Raw genomic sequence first — 17,749 nt, forward strand, 5'->3', positions numbered from 1 at the left:
ATTCATTACTATCACCGTGTTTTCAGGACAGAGACGCCACGTTGTGTTGGCAAAACAAGCGTGAAGTGTTGCTTTTATAGTTTGCTGCAGTTAAGTTTCGTTTTCATTTTCTCTCTGTGAGAGCTCAGCTGGAGTCACGTGTGGATTAACAGTGTACGCGACGCGCGACAACAATAACTTACGTGTCTAAGGAGGATTATTGTTTACCTGAGAGCTGTTCTCATCTGCAAACGCTGGGATCTGGAATCGTTTGTAGTATTCTCTTCATAAAGACGCGGCTAGTTGCTGGTGATTGTCCTGTCTCTACAGATTTGGTAAGTGAGCGACCAGTGCTCTGTTTATTCAGTTTGTATTTTATTCGTATCAAACAAACTATTGCACCAGTGTAAACAAGTTAGCATTAACAGTTACAACCAAACTATAACCCTGTGTGTGAAAGAGCCAAACTGCAGTTAAAGTCCACCATTTAATAATTTGGCTAATAATTCGACTACAGATGTCCATGTAGGTTAAACACCATCACATTCTCCTGTATGTATGTGTGTGTGTGTGTTTATTTTGACTCTGAAACTCGCGCGTGCCCAAATCGACACTCCCACACCCTCCCACTTTAGTTCCTCCGACACTCCCCCCTAAACAGAGCTGGACACGCCCACTTTTCTGACTTTTTCCAAAGAAGAGGTGTGAAAACACCCTGCTGAAACGAGGGGGTTTCATGGCCCTTTAAATCACCTTTCTTCTCCATTCTGATGCTCAGTTTGAACTGCAGCAGATCGTCTTGACCATCTCTACATGCCTAAATGCATTGAGCTGCTGCCATGTGATTGGCTGATCAGAAATGTGCGTCAACAAGCAGTTGGACAGGTGTACCTAATAAAGTGGCCAATGAGTGTACATTGTGATGTATGCACCATTATATATATATATATATATATATTAAAAATGGCTATTAGCAAAGGCAGACAAAATCTGTGGTGCATTTCTGCTCAGAAAACACCTTTTTCCCCTCAATATAGTGATTTAATACCATATAGTGGACTTCTTTGGTACTCAGTGATTTGTATATCCAAACTGCCATTTCAATGCATCCTAAAAGTGCTATAATCTGAAACACTTTACCTGTAGGGGGTGTTCATAAGACTGTCATAACACCTCTATAATCACGACATGACAAATGTCTAAATATGAATGTGTTTTTAGCAACTTGACATTAACAAATGCATCATAACCTGTCTTTGTCAGCTTGGCATTATCAAGACAACAACTTGTCATAAATCTGTCATAAACATGTCATTGGCCATCATAATAGTGTCAATTTGGAACAAAAGGAACAATTTGTACTCGTCATAAAAATGTCTCATTAATACTGTCAAAGAGATTTATAACAGCATCATTAATAGTTGTTGACAATTGACAAATTAAAGACAAATATTAACGACGCTGTTATAAAATTCAATACACAATTATAAGAGCCTCATGATTATGATCTGATTATGACAGATTTATGACAAGTTATGATGTAATTAGTTGATATAGTGGAGCATGGTGCTAACAATACTAATGTTGTGGGTTCGATTCTCGGGGAAAGCAGGAAGAAAGTTACTTACAGTATGAGAAAAGCCTAAAATTCGCTAATTGCACGAATGTAAGTGTATGATGGTCAATCAGACTTTGTGTATGTTTCTCCAGAAATGGAATCGCTCTTCATAATGTAGGACAGGAGAGGAGAACTGCAGCTGCACACAAACCCTTGCACCGGGGACCATGGAGCCCGAGGACGATCTCTCAACTGGGGACCCACAAGATCTGATGTCCAGCCAAGCTCTACTGCCTTCAACATCCACATCCCTACTAAACTGCTCCTTCCTGGTATAGCCGAGACACTAAACACAATTGCCGCCTTTATCTTTGCATCCATTTTCTTTCTTTTGGGTGTAGAATATATAAGTGATAGTCATTAGATGCATCTCAGTCCACTCCCCTGCTTGGTTCTCTACTCATTAGGACGTCATGCTTCACATATTAATTTCATAATGTTTAAAAAAGTATATCATAGATAAATAATGTCATATATGAACAACATGTCAACCATTGATCATTTATAAATGTTAACAATGCTGATTTATGCTGATTTAAACAGTCAACTTTATCAAGTGAAATGAGTGTAGTTAACTCAAAATTGGCTGTTAAGTAAATTCTACATATTTGAAAAGAGTTTTGAACTCAGTGTTGAAGCTAATAAGTTAAATAAATACCTCATTACTTCAACTTAACTGGAGTAAGTTCACAGTACACATATAGATTAGCTTTTTAACTCAAATGGTTTGTAACATTCGGTTTCGTCCAACGGTTTGAGTTGCCTCAACTTGTTGAGTATTCCAGTAATCAGTTGATTTGAGTTCTCTTCATATAATGGGTTTTACTGTGCTCAGATCGCTTCATTTACTCAAATGGATTAAGTTCACAGTACTCATTAGGATTAGTTTTTTAACTTAAATGGCTTGTTGCAATTGGTTTCCTCAAATGGTTTGAGTTACCTTAACCTATTGGCAGGGGCGGATTTAACCAATGAGCAAGGATATCTGGGGGCCCCCAAATAAATATCCAGAAGTATAAATTATACCAATAAATGATATATAAAACATCCTTTTTGATCATATTTTGTATGACGAGGGTCTAAAAAAAATAAAAGTCAAATTTCTCATGACTTCTGCGCAAATGTGTCCCCCGCCATTAATCATGGAGCAGTCCAGCAGTCAAATCGGGTAAAGATTTAGTTTTAAAAACGTAATTAAAAGATTAAACATGTTTGATTAAAACGTAATAAAATGAAAAAAAAGTTAATATATTATTTTAGCCGTAAATACATTTTAAGGAATCAAATCATTTTAGAAGTTTCAAAAGATGTTGACAAAATATAGAAAATGAGATATAAAAGTGATTTTAGGAAACAAAAGCAAAATGGATCAATTAAGAATAAATTAAAGTACAAACTTCTGGGCCCCATGGCTGGAATTGCTTAGGGCCGCCAAATCACTGAATTCACCCCTGCCTATTGGGTTTTACAGTGTGGGTAAATATAAACGGATAACAGTTTCTTTTGTAAACAAATTCTCATTTGTCGCAATTTTTAGTGAGTTGGTTCATGTAATTCATAATTTTCAGAATCTGTTAAGGGAATATAGTGAGCACTGATGCTCTCTGATTTTCACGGTGCACTGTGGGACTTCTTAATGAGCAAACATTTCAGCGCAATGGAGATAAACTGTTATGATCAAAATAAGGGTCTGAGAGAATCCAATAGCAAGTGACAATGTTTATTTGACAAAGTCAAAATGAACAAACAATAATAGTGACAGGCTAGGAGGACGAAGAACCCAGGGCAGGAACAGACAGGATAACAGGGTCCAGGTAATTCTCCTCAGGGACCTGAGCACAGACAACACACACATGAGCAAGTGAAACAAACTGACCAAGAAACATAGAAACGTAGCCCAGATATAGGCACAATAATGAGCCTCAGCTGGCGAGCTAATCAGACCAGCTGAGTGTCGTCATAGCACGTGAGCATAACAAATACACATGGACAACCAAAACAAAACAAACCCACGTGATCAAACATACACTCCGGAAAAGCGGACAAACCTGCAACCCTCACAATAAACATCTGCTCAAGGAAGATGGAGGGGAAAAAAATCGATGGTTTGGAAGACAAGTAAAGCTGATTGTCATTGGCACAGCAATGAAACTGGATATATTTCCGGAAAATATAGCCAAGAGGAAGTAAATAGATGATGAGTTGGAGAGGGCTCAAAACAGAACCCTGTGTGACACCAGTAATAATAACCATAATACTTCCTAAATAATATAAATAAATAATAATTTATATAGCACTTTTCTAGACACTCAAAGCACTTTACACAATGGGGGGAATCTCTTTATCCACCACCAGTGTGCAGCATCCAACTGGATGACGCGACGGCAGCCATATTGCACCAGACCGCACACCACCCACCAGCTGATTGGTGGAGAGGAGACAGAGTGATGAAGCCAATTACGATATGGGAATAGTTAGGAGGCCATGATGGACAGAGGGCAGATTTGGCCATGATGCCAGGATTAAAATTTTTAACCACCACAGAGAGTCGGAACCTTAGTTTAACGTCTCAGCCGAAAGACTGAGCAGTATAGAGTCCCCATTAATAAACTGGGGTATTAGGACCCACACCGACCGCAGGGTGAGCACCCGATGCTGGTCTCACTAACATCATTTCCGTCAACAACCTAGTTTTCCTATGTGGTCTCCCATCCAGGTACTGACCAGGCACAGCCCTGCTTAGCTTCAGTGGGCGACCGTGTGAGAGTTACAGAGAGCTAGCTGCAGGTGACTCTGTATAATCTTAATTTGAAATTTGAGCTGTAATTCATAAGTTATCTCATATGGCTACATGGGATAGTAAACTTCAGAATTTCAAGGGAGCTGACTGAGACGCACCCATTGCCTTGATAAAGTTAGATCAATTTTTAAGTTTATTATATTGCATGGCTCTCTGAAATACTTACATCTGATTGGTCAGTTGCTATATTTGTGGTGTCATTCCCCCAATAACATGTCATTGTTTAAATAAACTCTAAATAACATTACGCTTACATTGTATAATAGGTATAAAACACAACACACCCGCTGCCATCTAACATGTCTCCGTCTCATGTCTCCAATAGTAAATATGTAAATTAAGTAAATTGAAAATATGAAATTGGAGGAGCTTTTCATTAATAGCACTGTAACACTGATTGTTTTGTACAAAGTAATGTACTATAAGCTATTAGACCATTAAGATTTTAAATGAGAAATTATATGAAAGTACCTTAAACCTTAAATGTCGATTGAATTTTAGTTAGTAGTTCATTCGTAGACCAGGGGTAACCAATCTCGGTCCTGGGGGGGCCGTTGTCCCTGCAGGGTTTAGCTCCAACTTGCCACAACACATATGCCTGGGTGTTTCAAGTATACCTAGTAAGACGTTGATTAGCTTGTTCAGGTGGGTTTGATTAGGGCTGGAGCTAAAATCTGCAGGACTCCAGCCCTCTAGGAATAAGTTTGGTGACCACTGGTCTAGTCTAAAAACAGCCTGTCGGCAACTGAGACTTTCTGTAAGAATCATTTAAAGTAGTGCGCTAGTAATATGTTATTCTTTAAAATCATTTTTTTGTGTGTCCAATTACTTAATGTTAGAAGTTGCCATGTATTAAGATGGATAATGTACATCCAGCCAATGGTTATAAAAAAATAAACCACTTCATGGTGATAAAATTTATGTTGGAGTCTCGATCACTTTGTTGGTTGCAAATGGCTGGATGTACATTTTCCGTCACTTATGTTGATTTTAGAACAGTTAAGGCACTTTTCTACTGCACAGTACAGTATGGTTTGGCTTATTTCTCTTCGCTTTGCTTCAATTTCGCTCATCTTATTTTGCATTTCCACTGCAGTTTAGTACTGCTTAAATTGGGTGGGATTATCGCTATAGTTGTGCTGTCTCTACTGCCATGGCATCAACGTGAATATGATACAAAACAAATGTGTAATAAAAACCAACTTACAGCACAGAGGCAATGGATGCTACAGATGGAGGGATATTCTTAGGCAGTGGCTGCTGCTGAGTATTTAAATATATGGGGTTTGGCGTCCAGGGCTGGAAAGGTTACTTTTAAAGTGTATTTTACTACACATTACAAAATACCTGCTTAAAATGAAGTGATGATGAGTTTTGTTAGGTTACTGTACTTGCTCTTTCATGCTGCATCCCATGCTTTAAAACTAATCCAAACATACCAATAGTAACCAAATACCAAAACAACTGGCACAGTTTCCCAAGTTATACAGTAGATTTGTTTAAAGAACGGACCAAACTTTTAGGTGAGTACTACTAGCAGTTGCTAAAGATATGTTTTTTTTTAATGTAGAACTCACCTCAGTGGTTAAAGTTCCCATGTTTACCTTAATTAACATTAAAATGTAATACTTTTAGGTTTAACTGTAATTTAATTACCACATATTTAAAGGGTAATAATAACGAAACACAGTACTTATGTGTAACACCATTACATGTTGGTCTGGGGGTAATGACACAAATTCAATGATGCTGATAGTGACTATTTTCCAGGACCAATCTGGGATCAGCAGTTTCAATATCACATGTTTTGTTAATGGTACAACTTGCTTGGAACCTCACCTCAATTGGTACTAAAAAACATTTGGAAATGCTTCCAAACATAAGCCATACAGAACTAAACCATGCCGTAGCATGCAGTGGAAAAGCACCTTTAAGCCTGGTTTATACTTCTGCGTTAAGTGATCGGCGTAACCCACGGTGCATGCAACGCGCGTAGCTGTGCATTTATACTTCTGCGCGCTGTCTCTGTTGGTCTGCATTAACACTTCTGAAACGCTAGTTGGCAGTGAGGTGTTAATGTGTCTCTGTGTCGAGTTTGTTCGCTGTTGTTTTGTTTGTCCTGAATGCTTCCTGAATGTACAAGTGGCTCAAACTCGCTCATTTTGAGGCAGGAACTGGCGAACATGCAACAACTTTAACTATGAGGTAAACACAAAACAAAACTTTCCATCCGGAGCTCCTTCACAGGACTTCACACTTGTAAACAATCGATCCATCCGGCTCGCGCCGCTCGTCACCAAGCCTACCAATCACAGAGCTTGTGCTACGCGTCGTTGCGACGTGTAGTTACATTTTTTGAGAGGTGCATGCCAGCGACGGCCACAGCTTAGGGCTATGCGTAGCATACGTGTGCGATTGACGCAGAAGTATAAATCAGCCTTTAGTATACACCTGGATGAGGATCTTGCAACATTTGATTTCTCTCCCAAACAGAACTGGTAATATTGGACTTGTTTCAACCTTCTGAACTCACAGGGGGAGTTACTGAATTGTGACGACATTGAGAAGGGTGATGGAAGTGGGGATCCAGAAGGTCCAAACTGCTTTTTCACCACACTGGAGAATTGTGACAAAACCCAGAAAAATCTACGATCTTCAGCCTTCCCCTCATCTCTCACATGGGACTCGGACTCAGAGAAAGAAATCTTGGATGGTAATTGAGCCTTTGCTTCATTATTTTCATGCCAGAGAAGAAACTCAGACCTGACTTTGCAGTCATTCCGCTAGTATCAAGCTGACCTGTGTTTGTACTGTGAAATTGTCTTTCTGTAAACAGTGTAATAGTTCTGTTTGTCTACTTGCTGTAGATAATGACTGTGAGTCTACTGCTTTCTGTTAAGTCATGTGTATATTGTTTGTGTTGGATTCCAATGGTTTATGTCAGAGGAAGATCTTCAGCACTTTTCTAACCCTCATGGTCTGGCTGCTCACAGCCCGGGATGTCCCACCTCTGGACAACATCAAGAAAGGTGAGATACAGATGCTCATAATGAAAAGCAGATTAAGAGAAAGGTATATACAACAGGATTTTAAATGTTAATGGTTTGATAGAGAGAAATACTGTTATGTGGCCTAGTTATCATTATCCCTATGCTTACAGATTTGATTCTGATCTGTGCCAAGAACCTGTGGAAACCGAGCACTTATTTCTTGAGAAGGTCCCACTTGCACCTCTGGAGGTGGAGAATCAAGATGATGTTACATGCAAGGAGCCAAGATCTTCAGACTCCAGCCTACTGAAACATACAGCAAAACGTAAAATAAAAACTTTGAGTATGTTCGAATTACTTTCAGTTGGGGCTTTCGCACAGGTTATAGGAACTAGGCACTAAGAAATATAGTTCCCACAGAGGTATTTTCTTTGTCACATTTACGGACTCACTAGGAAGTCTAGAGTGACATGCGAGCAATATTATAGGATGGGATCAGAGCTGTGATTTTCATGAGAATGAACATGGAATCTACATGTACAATTTATGTGACTGAAAGAGCAAAACGGAGGGCTAAAATCATTGTACACTTATGCCACTAGTAGTAAATACTATGGTGGGTCCTTAGTCTAAAGTCATATCACTTTCTCATTGAAGGCTGGGACCAGTCAGTACCTGGATGGAAGACCACATTGGAAAACTAGGCTGGAAACTGTCTTAGTCAGGCCAGCATGGCGTGCTCACCCTGAGGTCTGTGTGGGTCATATTGTCCAGTATACTGGTGGAGATTCTATGCTCTCAGTGAGCACTGTCTTACAGAAGAGATGCTAAACCCAGCTCCTGACATTGTAGTAATTGAACATTCCATGGCCACTTCTCCTAAAGAGTAGTGGTATAATCCCAGTGTCCTGGCCAAATTCCCTCTGTTGACCGTTAATCCTCATTACCTACCCCCATCCCCATCCACTGAATTGGCTCTATCACTGTTTACCCTCTCCACCTGTAATGTGGTGAGTGCATTGGCACCGTTGCCTTGTGGCTGAAGTGAAGCACATGCTTTGGGTGGATGGTTACACACAATGAATGCACTATATAAAATGTACCTTTCTTCCTAACTAAAGTAGTAACTAATTTGTACCGCCAAAAGGCATTCCTAAAATGAAAATCGCTCCCATTTATTGGGATGCTGTCCCTTTTGCAAGTGGATCTATAAACAATGGAAAGTTCCTCTTGTGCGGAAGCCCCTAATGATATTCTGTGGTATGAAAATCTACTCTGATCAAAAACCTTTAACTAATTACTTGCAGTGGAACAAGACAAAGTAAGCAGCCTACCAGGTACTATGCCAAAAAAGGTTTGCCAAAAGGAAGACAAAGATAAGCGGAAAGTGCTTAATCGTAAAGGGCAGGAAGAGGAAGAGAAGAGCACCAAAGAGGCAGATGTGTACACCTTTCCTGGAGACTCTGAGCCAGAGAGTCCACCACCTGGACCTTGGGCACATTGCACCTTCATCCAGCGGAGAAGGAAAAAGAGGGCCATACTACGGCCTTTCTCTGGCTTGGGCAACTGTCAACAAACTACAGGAACTGGCAAAAGAACACGAGGAAGACCCCCTGGTAAAGGGCGCAACAAAACCACAAAAGATCGACAGGCAATGCTCGAATTTACAGAAGAAAAAACAGAAAAGGTACGGAGAAGGCAGAAGGCAGTAGTAGAACAACCACCTGATGGAAGCCTTTCCCAAGATATTTTTACATGTGTAGAATGTAGCATTTACTTCAAAAAGCGTACCCATCTTTGGGAACACATGCAAGAGCATGGTCAGGTCAATAGATCTGGGCAAAAATGGCAAAGTGGAGAAAAAGAAGCTTGGAGCGGACATCTTAACAAAAAAGCTTTTGAATGTATAGAGTGCGGTCAAGAGTTTTTAGACAAGGTACTGCTGCTAGATCATAACCAACGCCATGAGGATTCTCGGCAGAAAATTCTTGAAGAGATTGGTAAATTAAGTGAGGGGGACAAGCGTGTGGCAGAGCAAGCCAGCTGCAGTAATGCATTGGAGCCAGTCATCCAAGAGCCAGCAAAGGTCAGTGGTGGCCAGTTGGTTTGTCTTAAGTGCAACTTTAGCACTGATGTGCCTCAAGAGCTTTCTGAGCATGCCAAGACTCACACTACCCGCAAAAGAGCTGGTGTCTATAGGACTTCACCCAGATTCCAGCAAAGGTCCTGCAAGAAAGCACAGGTCCAGTCCTCTGCAGATATTACACCAACAGATAACACTTCACCTCCAAACAAGAGATACCCCATCAGAGCATCCAAAAAAAATAAAGAAACTCAACCTAGCGTTGGCTCTTCACAGGACCCTTGTCAAAGTGCTTCCGCAGCCACAGGAAAAGAAGACACAGATCAGCCTGTTAAAGCAAACTTGCAAGCAAATACAGACTCTGCAGAGGAGTCAAGAAAAACAGAAGAGCCAACTGTGGATATTCCTATTCAAGAGAATGTTCTGGAACTTCAACATCTCATTTTACCATCATCAAATCCAAGGACTGTTCCAAGGCGTAAGGATGTGGCATTTAAGAGCATTGGGAACAAACGAGGCCGAGGTGGAAGGGGCCGCAGGAGAGGGAGTACAAGGCTGGATTATAGGTCCAACCTAAATACTGGTGTAAAAACACAAGTCCAAATTTCAAACCAGACTGAATATATGGGCCATAAAGAAGATAATCCCACAACAGAACCAGAGGATGATCAAACACAGGTCTCCAAAACAGGTTAGTCATAACCAAGTTAAAGCATGAAGTCAGTGCAACTATGGCAAGGTTTTAGTTCCCAGAGAAAAAAAAATACATGCAATTTATGACACATCGCTTTGGAAAAGATATTAACCATATTCATAAATGTAAATTATAAGTGCTTACAGTTACGTAATGTTTCAGCTATTTTAATTGTTTTTTCCAGAAAGACAAGTATCGGTTTCTCATACGTTCTTTATAATTTTGTCACATTAAATAATACTGCCATTAATCACCAGAAAAATTAGAATTTGCTTTTGCAATTCTATATACATCATGTACATTACCTGTCTTTTGTCTTGTAGTGATGCATGCATACTGTATGTGTGAGTGTGTATTCCATATTCTGTTGTCTTATTATGATGCCTAAGTCAGTTAAGACACATTTGTTCAGTACAACTCCATGTTTGATTGGCTATTGGATAAAAGAGTATAGTGACTCTCATCGGTCTTGGCCAGCTGTCACAGTTGTGTGATGTTAAACTACTCTCCCATTGGTTGATGCTCACTATTAGCCGCTGCTGATGGTAAAGTTATTTTCTTCTATCAGTTATCACTGTAGTATAGTCAGCAAGAAAAAAAAAAACCCTATTCCCCTAGCAATTCTCAGTCAAGCGCGAACCTTTTGCTACCTTACTGTTGGGCTAGGTAACCTTACGAAAGTGTCCCAAAAGAAGTGATATGATACTGGTCGCTATTTTGGTACTTATGACAGTGAAATCAGAAATAAATGTACACCATACTGTACTATACTGCTCAGTGGAGATGAGCCATTGTTCAATTGAATCATGCTTGGCCATAAACCTGGGCAAATCCCAGGATTCAACTTGGTTTAAACCTGGTCCCTTCACCTGCAGACCTTGTGGAGTTGCCTCCCCTGGCCTTGCAGCTGAAGAGCAGCTTCTCAGCCAGCCTCCAAGGGGCAGCAGAGATGCTGGGGCTGGTTGAGGGGCAGGAAGCCCAGCTAAGAAACAAGTTACCCGTGGTCCTCATAGAGTCTCTCGACTCTGACTTTCAAACTCCTCTCTCATACAGCTGGGCAGTAGAGATCTTAAATGGTTGCAGTGTAGTCAGGCTTAGATGCTCCTGTTGTAAATGCTGAGCCCAAAAATGAGAATTCTGTCTTAATTTAGTGACAATATACCCCAATTTACTGTTACTATATACTTTACAAATAAGTAGTTCTTTTTAAATACCTTGTTTCACCTTCTAAGAGGAAGTCAAGAATTTCGGAATTCAGAATTTTAGATGAACTACTCCTTGAAGTCAGCTTGTCGTCATTCTCATTGCATCCCATGCACATTTAGTTTAGAATTAACATCTAAATAATGCAATTCTGATCTTGCGTTGATTATATACAATTTTACATTCAACTTTTACCTCAGGCAAGGAGTCACCTGCCACTGTGTTGAATCTCAAAGCAAGTTCCTCCACACCAAAAAAGAGCAGCAAAAAACTGGTTGCTGATGACGAGGAACCCAAGCTCAGAAAAGACAAATCTAACAGTCCTGGGAAGATTGAAGAAAACACAGCAGTTCCTGAAAAAATAGTGATGGAGGAATATGACGATGATGAATATGAAGACGATGAAGATGTTGTCAGTCGTCTAATTGGTGCATTAACTGAGGAAGATGACGATGATGATGATGACAGAGATGGGTTGTTGAAGAGTGTGGAAAGAAAGTGCCCTTATTGTCCAGATCGATTCCACAATGGCATTGGACTAGCCAATCACATTAGGGGTCACCTGAACCGAGTGGGCGTGAGCTACAATGTTAGGCACTTCATCTCCCCAGAAGAAGTTAATGCCATCGAGAAGAAATTCTCATATCAGAAAAAGAAGAAAAAAGGTGAGGAAACTTTGGAATCTAAATGTGGATTTGCATGTGATTTCTATTTTTATGATACAGAGGACTGTTTCAATGTTGCATTTCTAAATTAGTTCTTATTTTGATACAGTTTTACTTGATTAAAATAATGTTTTAATGTTCCATTGCCATTTGTAGTCGCCAACTTTGACCCATCCACCTTCAGTGTAATGCGATGTGAGTTCTGCAGTGCCGGTTTTGACACCAGGGCTGGTCTCTCCAGTCACGCCCGAGCCCATCTCAGAGACTTTGGCATCACCAATTGGGAAGTCACGGTATCTCCCATTAATATTCTCCGACAGCTTTTTGCCAAGCATCCAAATCTTGTTCTACCCACTGCCTCCACTCATACTCTGCAGTCAAGTCCAGAGCAAAACTCTGACGAAGAGCAAGAGAGCAGAAAAGATATGAAGGATGAGGACGACATGACAGCAGAACCCGACACCTTTTCCTCCGTCTTTCTGAAACAGTGCTGGAAAGAAGAGCACGATATCAGTGAACCAGAGGGTGAGTGCATGGGATTTACTAAATCTGCTTGATTTTTTCGATACTTCTAAAGAGGAAGCCTAAGAGTCCTGTTATAATTTTTTTTAATTTGCAAAGTTCTTTAAGTAACTCCTAAAACTTCTGTTAAAAATAACAATAATGTCATAAAATGTTTGACGGCTGTCACGGTGGTGCAGTGGCTAGCACGATCGCCTCGCAGCAAGAAGGTCGCTGGTTCGAGCCTCAGCTGGGTCAGTTGGTATTTCTATGTGGAGTTTGCATATTCTACCCATGTTTGCATGGGTTTCATCCGGGTGCTCCGGTTTCCCCCATAAGTCCAAAGACATGCCCTACAGGTGAATTGGGTAAGCTAAACTGTCCATAGTGTGTGTGTGAATGATTTGAATGTATGGATGTTTCCCAGTGATGGGTTGCAGCCGGAAGGGCATCTGCTGCATAAAACATATGCTGGATAAGTTGGCGGTTCATTCCGCTGTGGAGACCCCAAATTAATAAAGGGACTAAGCTGAAAAGAAAATGAATGAATGAATGTTTGACAATGTTATTCAAGATTGTGCAAGGTTTCTTTTACTACTCAAATGTAAGGATGTTTGTTTTTGTTGAAGCTCAAGAAGATTATTTGGAAAGTTGTAAAGTCGTACTTGATAACAAGGAGGCTCTGCTCGAGCATTTGGAGTCAATATAAATTATTAAGTGCGTACTGTCCTTTAAAGACCCCCTATTATGCATTATAAAAGGTCATATTTTGGTTTTGGGGGTCTCCAACAACAGGCTGATATCATACTTGCCAACACTCCAGTTTTTCCCGTATTTCAGACCAATCTCTCATTTTGCTATGTCTCCCGGAAAACTCCTGGAATTTCATCCCCCCAGCTTCTCAGCCTTCAGTTCGCATACCTGCCCCCCACCTCTCTTCAGTCTTCAGTTTGCGCTGCACATCAACCCCCTCCCCAGCTCTTCAGTTCTCGCCTCCTTCTCCAATCATTATCTTATAATATACGTATACTTTTACCTAATTATCCCAAAGACTCCCATATGATTTGTTACCAAACCCCTCCTTAGTGTGGTGCTAATCTGTGCTGATAGGTCCTATGACTAAGTCTGTTGTGATTGGTCAACTGGGTTCAGCGTGAGACGAAGAGAAGCGCTCAACATGGTTATGAAGTAGTTAGAGCACAGAGTATATGCATGAGCTCAGTGCAGGAGTGCATTAAAGCAATGCAGTTAAACATCAGTATATTCCTCTATCCTTAACCATAACCCCAAGTAATATCAACGACACACATTCAGTATTAATCCATACAGTGGCAAAAGCTGAACTATTTTGAAAATTGACTGCGCCACGTGTGTGAGGAACAGCTGATGGTGGCCAACGACAAACAGCAGGAGATCGCGAGCACAAACGCATTTAAATTTACCAATTGAAGAAGCAGGCATCGCGTTTTTAACGTGGTTTTGGACGCAATATGTGAATAACCCATGCAGATTTAACCTGAGAGAGACATTACAATCACTGATCTATGATAGATAAGTGATTACAAGCCGCGCAGAGCGATAAGAAATTACAACACACAATTAAATACATATTTTGCAAACTACAGAAACTATTTTAATCACGCTTACATGTTCTGGAGAATGACTTACAGGATCTGGAGGAAGAAGAAACTGGTCCATATAAACCGTGTAACAGTTACTGACAAATCCCATACATTAGTAGTCTTCGCTGATCCTTTCTTTAATAACAAACGATAAAAAATTTTGATAAAAAATTTATCAGAAAAATGACAGGAGCAAACAGAGCACATGGTATACTGTGGTGTTGTTGGGCACCTATGGTAAAAAATCTACTTTTCAAGCCGTTTGGAAAGACATGTGTGTAAGTATAGTGTATAGACCGTCATATTGGGGTGATATAAACACACCCAGTCCTTTTTCAATTTAGCAAAATAAAACGGTGAACCAATTGGATTGGTTTTCAGAGCTAGCGCAACTTGACGTAGGAGTGCGGTCCCCCCGCCCACCAATATTGATTGACAGGCGCGTCATCATATCCTCAGTTTGTTGATTCACGTCTGCCATTTTCAGCGCGAGTCAAAGCGAAATCGCTAAAGGAACACCCTTGCTCTATTTTCAGAAGTAAGGCTTATTGGGCTCAACACAAGATCAATATTCTCCACATTATCACTCTAATCGGAATTATTGGTTGTATCTTTAAGTAAGTTTGCAAACATGTGTACTTTTCATTGCGTCTACCTTAAACTTCAGCCGTTTGCATTTCTTACGTTCACAGAAGCTCCCTGTGATCTTAACTAGCTGCAGCCGGAAAAGTGCAAGCGCGTTGCATAACAAACTTGCCTGCAGGTCCCACACCAGAAGCGCCGCTCTGCGTGGCGCGACGTTGACGCAGCGCTATGCATTTTGGAGTGCTGACCGTAGGTTTCTGTCAGGGTAAACACAATGGCGCTTCAAGCCAGGCGGCTGGGCGCCGCGGACAGCCGCCGTTGTGTTTACCCTGATGGAGGCCTGTGCTTGGATTTCTAGAATGCGTGGCACGACGATTCAGGACGCTTCATGTTTCTGCTGCGCCATAGAGAGTGTCTGGTGTGCCGTGTCGCAGCACATCCGGTACCTCAGTCAAAGTTTATTCAGTGTGTGTGGTTATTAGTATCGGTGTACAAGCTCGGCACTTAAAACTAGCACACAGTTGTCTGTAAAACTATACAAAGACACAAATAATTTTGTACTCTCTGCTTGGTCTGGGTCCGAGTCATACATGTACGGCTGAATGCTGATCCTCTCACTCCTGCTCCGTCTCACAGTCTGCCTGTCTGTTGCTAAACACAGAGCGGGTGAGCTCTTGGCTCCGCCCCCTTGATACGTTGGGCGGGAAGCCCGAAACTAATTTTCATGTGGAGCAACACACCTCTAAAACAGCGAGCTGCGTACACGCCCCCAACATAACACTTTTAAACACATTATAATAAAAACATTTGAACTGTGTGTTGAACTGAACCAAAACTGGCACACTCAGAAGAACCATAATACTAATATTAAATCATAAAACAGGGGTAAACTATGTGCCCTTTAACTCTTTATTCCCCAAAGCGCAGTGTCTACCCATCTCTCAGTGATAGTAATCTTCACGTCATGATCAATCCTATGATCCCTCGCACTCCACTAGTGTCTGAAGGGAAAGGCACGTACACGTTACTGAATCCGGCACTTCATATTTGGGGATGTATATCGACATTAACACGTACAGGCAAAAGATCCGAACAAAGGAGGAATTATTCATTTGACTCTGAGCCGACTCAATAGAATCAATAGTTTTAAACATGGTGCACGGTGCAGTTTCATGTTTAAACCTCAGCTGGATGTTTCCATTCTCTCAGAGCTGTTACACACTCCATGAATGGTAGCTTTCAAAAACACATAATAGGGGCTCTTTAAAGGATATTGTTTACCCCAAAATAAAAACTTAGACCTTTAAAGATGTAGTTGAGTGTTTGGTTCTTGACTCATAAAGTGCATCATAGTTTTTAAATGCATCATCAAAAATCAGTGTCTACTGGGACTAGTTTTTTAAAGTAAGTGGCTGCAAACAATTCATATGGGCTGAAATAAAACAAACAAGTTAAACTTGGTAATGTTCAACTTAACTTTGTTTGTGTAAATTATAAATTTAAACCTGTATATAAATAGTTTGCAACCACTTACTTTAAAAAAAAAAACAGTACAATCCAATGAATATTCAGTGTACTATATGGTACAATTGAGTTCTTAGGAAGTAAAATTATCAGTCTTAGGAGTAAATATTCACTGTGTGACAAGAAGCTCTCACATGCTCTGGACCGTAATACATGTTAAAAAATAATGTTCTTGTACTTTATTTTGTACATTTTGTTTTACTCTCAAAGTGCTGGTAGCTGTTGAATTGCATTTTATGAATCACTAAGTGTCACAGAAAAAACAACAACAAAAATAATCTGCAGATGTTTTACCGAAGTCAAAAACTAGCTGTGTTTTGGATGGTCTGAAAGTTAGCAAAAAACAAAGTTTTCCTTTTTAGGTGCACTTGAAAACGGTCATAAAGTAGTTAATTTCAAGTGTTAAAACTGAAATGGGGAGGCATGGTGGCTCAGTGGTTAGCACTGTCACCTCACAGCAGGAAGGTCGCTGGTTCAAGCCTCTGCTGGGTCAGTTGGCATTTCTGTATGGAGTTTGTATGTTCTCCCCATGTTGGTGTGGGTTTCCTCCGGGTGCTGCGGTTTCCCCTACCGTCCAAAGATATGTGCTATAGATGATTGCCCGTAGTGAGTGTATGGGTGTTTCCCATTACTGGGTTGCATTGGCGGTTCATTCTGCTGTGGTGACCCCTGATAAATAAGGGACTAAGCCTAAGGAAAATGAAGAAATTAAACTGAAATGTTAGTTATGATATGATTTGTTGTGAAAATGTAGGATAAGTGTTAGCAAGAGTGCTAAATCAGACTAAATTACCCTACAGCGGCTTCACTTTTGACCCATTTTCCTTCTTGTCTTAGGTTTTGGCTGTGTTTACGAGGTGTATGAAACATTACACATGTACATAAAGTTCATACTCATTACTTGGACTTTAAATTTATTTGCTGCTATTTCCTCATCAGACTATGTTAGCATGACCAATATTTGCTTCTTGTTTTAATGGTGTAAATGTTTTGGCTGTCTTTTCTGAGGTGCATGAAACAATATATAAAGTTTATAGTCTCATTCATTACTTTCACTTTAAATACATTTGCTACTATTTTCTCATAATGGTTATTGGTCAGTCCAAAGAGAGAGAGAGAGAGAGAGAAAAAAAAACAGTAGCCTACTTTCTTGTGCTTGGCACTACTTGCCCTGGGATCCGTGTCAGGCTGTTCTGAAAGCAGTTGTAAAGATTGTGCAGAACACTTGCTAATTTCTTAGCGCAATCCTTATTACTGTAATTGATGTCGGGCATTTAATATTTAGCCCAGTCTCCGCCTTTTCTCGGTTCGTCACGCCTTGGTGCGTTAGTGCATGTGTGCGGGGCAAAATGGCTGCTTCCACCTCCCCGCAGACACAAACAATAGCGGAAAAATTGTCTGACTGTAGGTGCTGTAATAAGTCCGATGCGCCGCAGCCGCTGAATGGTGAGTGCATGCACTTCCGCGCCGTGCATGAGCTTGCAT

At 40.6% G+C, this 17,749-nt stretch overlaps 1 protein-coding gene across 5 annotated transcripts in view; it reads left to right on the forward strand.

Annotated features, from left to right (window-relative positions):
* Nucleotides 1-17,749, forward strand: part of wizb (WIZ zinc finger b) — a 46,081-nt gene that overhangs the window by 2,193 nt on the left and 26,139 nt on the right. The window contains exons 2-9 of one of the 5 annotated variants that reach the window (XM_009299233.5): nt 1,690-1,869; nt 6,933-7,110; nt 7,342-7,426; nt 7,558-7,730; nt 8,695-10,161; nt 11,568-12,032; nt 12,189-12,325; nt 12,410-12,557. In XM_009299233.5, the coding sequence (XP_009297508.1) occupies nt 1,765-1,869; nt 6,933-7,110; nt 7,342-7,426; nt 7,558-7,730; nt 8,695-10,161; nt 11,568-12,032; nt 12,189-12,325; nt 12,410-12,557 (2,758 nt within the window). In that variant the 5' untranslated portion in view covers nt 1,690-1,764. Of the gene's footprint in view, nt 1-1,689; nt 1,870-6,932; nt 7,111-7,341; nt 7,427-7,557; nt 7,731-8,694; nt 10,162-11,567; nt 12,033-12,188; nt 12,558-17,592; nt 17,711-17,749 lie in introns of those variants that run through there. The other 4 variants (XM_073944193.1, XM_009299232.5, XM_001341758.10 and 1 more) reach the window with 4 other exon arrangements.

The sequence above is a fragment of the Danio rerio genome, chromosome 3 (assembly GCF_049306965.1).
Source record: "Danio rerio strain Tuebingen ecotype United States chromosome 3, GRCz12tu, whole genome shotgun sequence".
Classification (NCBI taxonomy): Eukaryota; Metazoa; Chordata; class Actinopteri; order Cypriniformes; family Danionidae; genus Danio; species Danio rerio.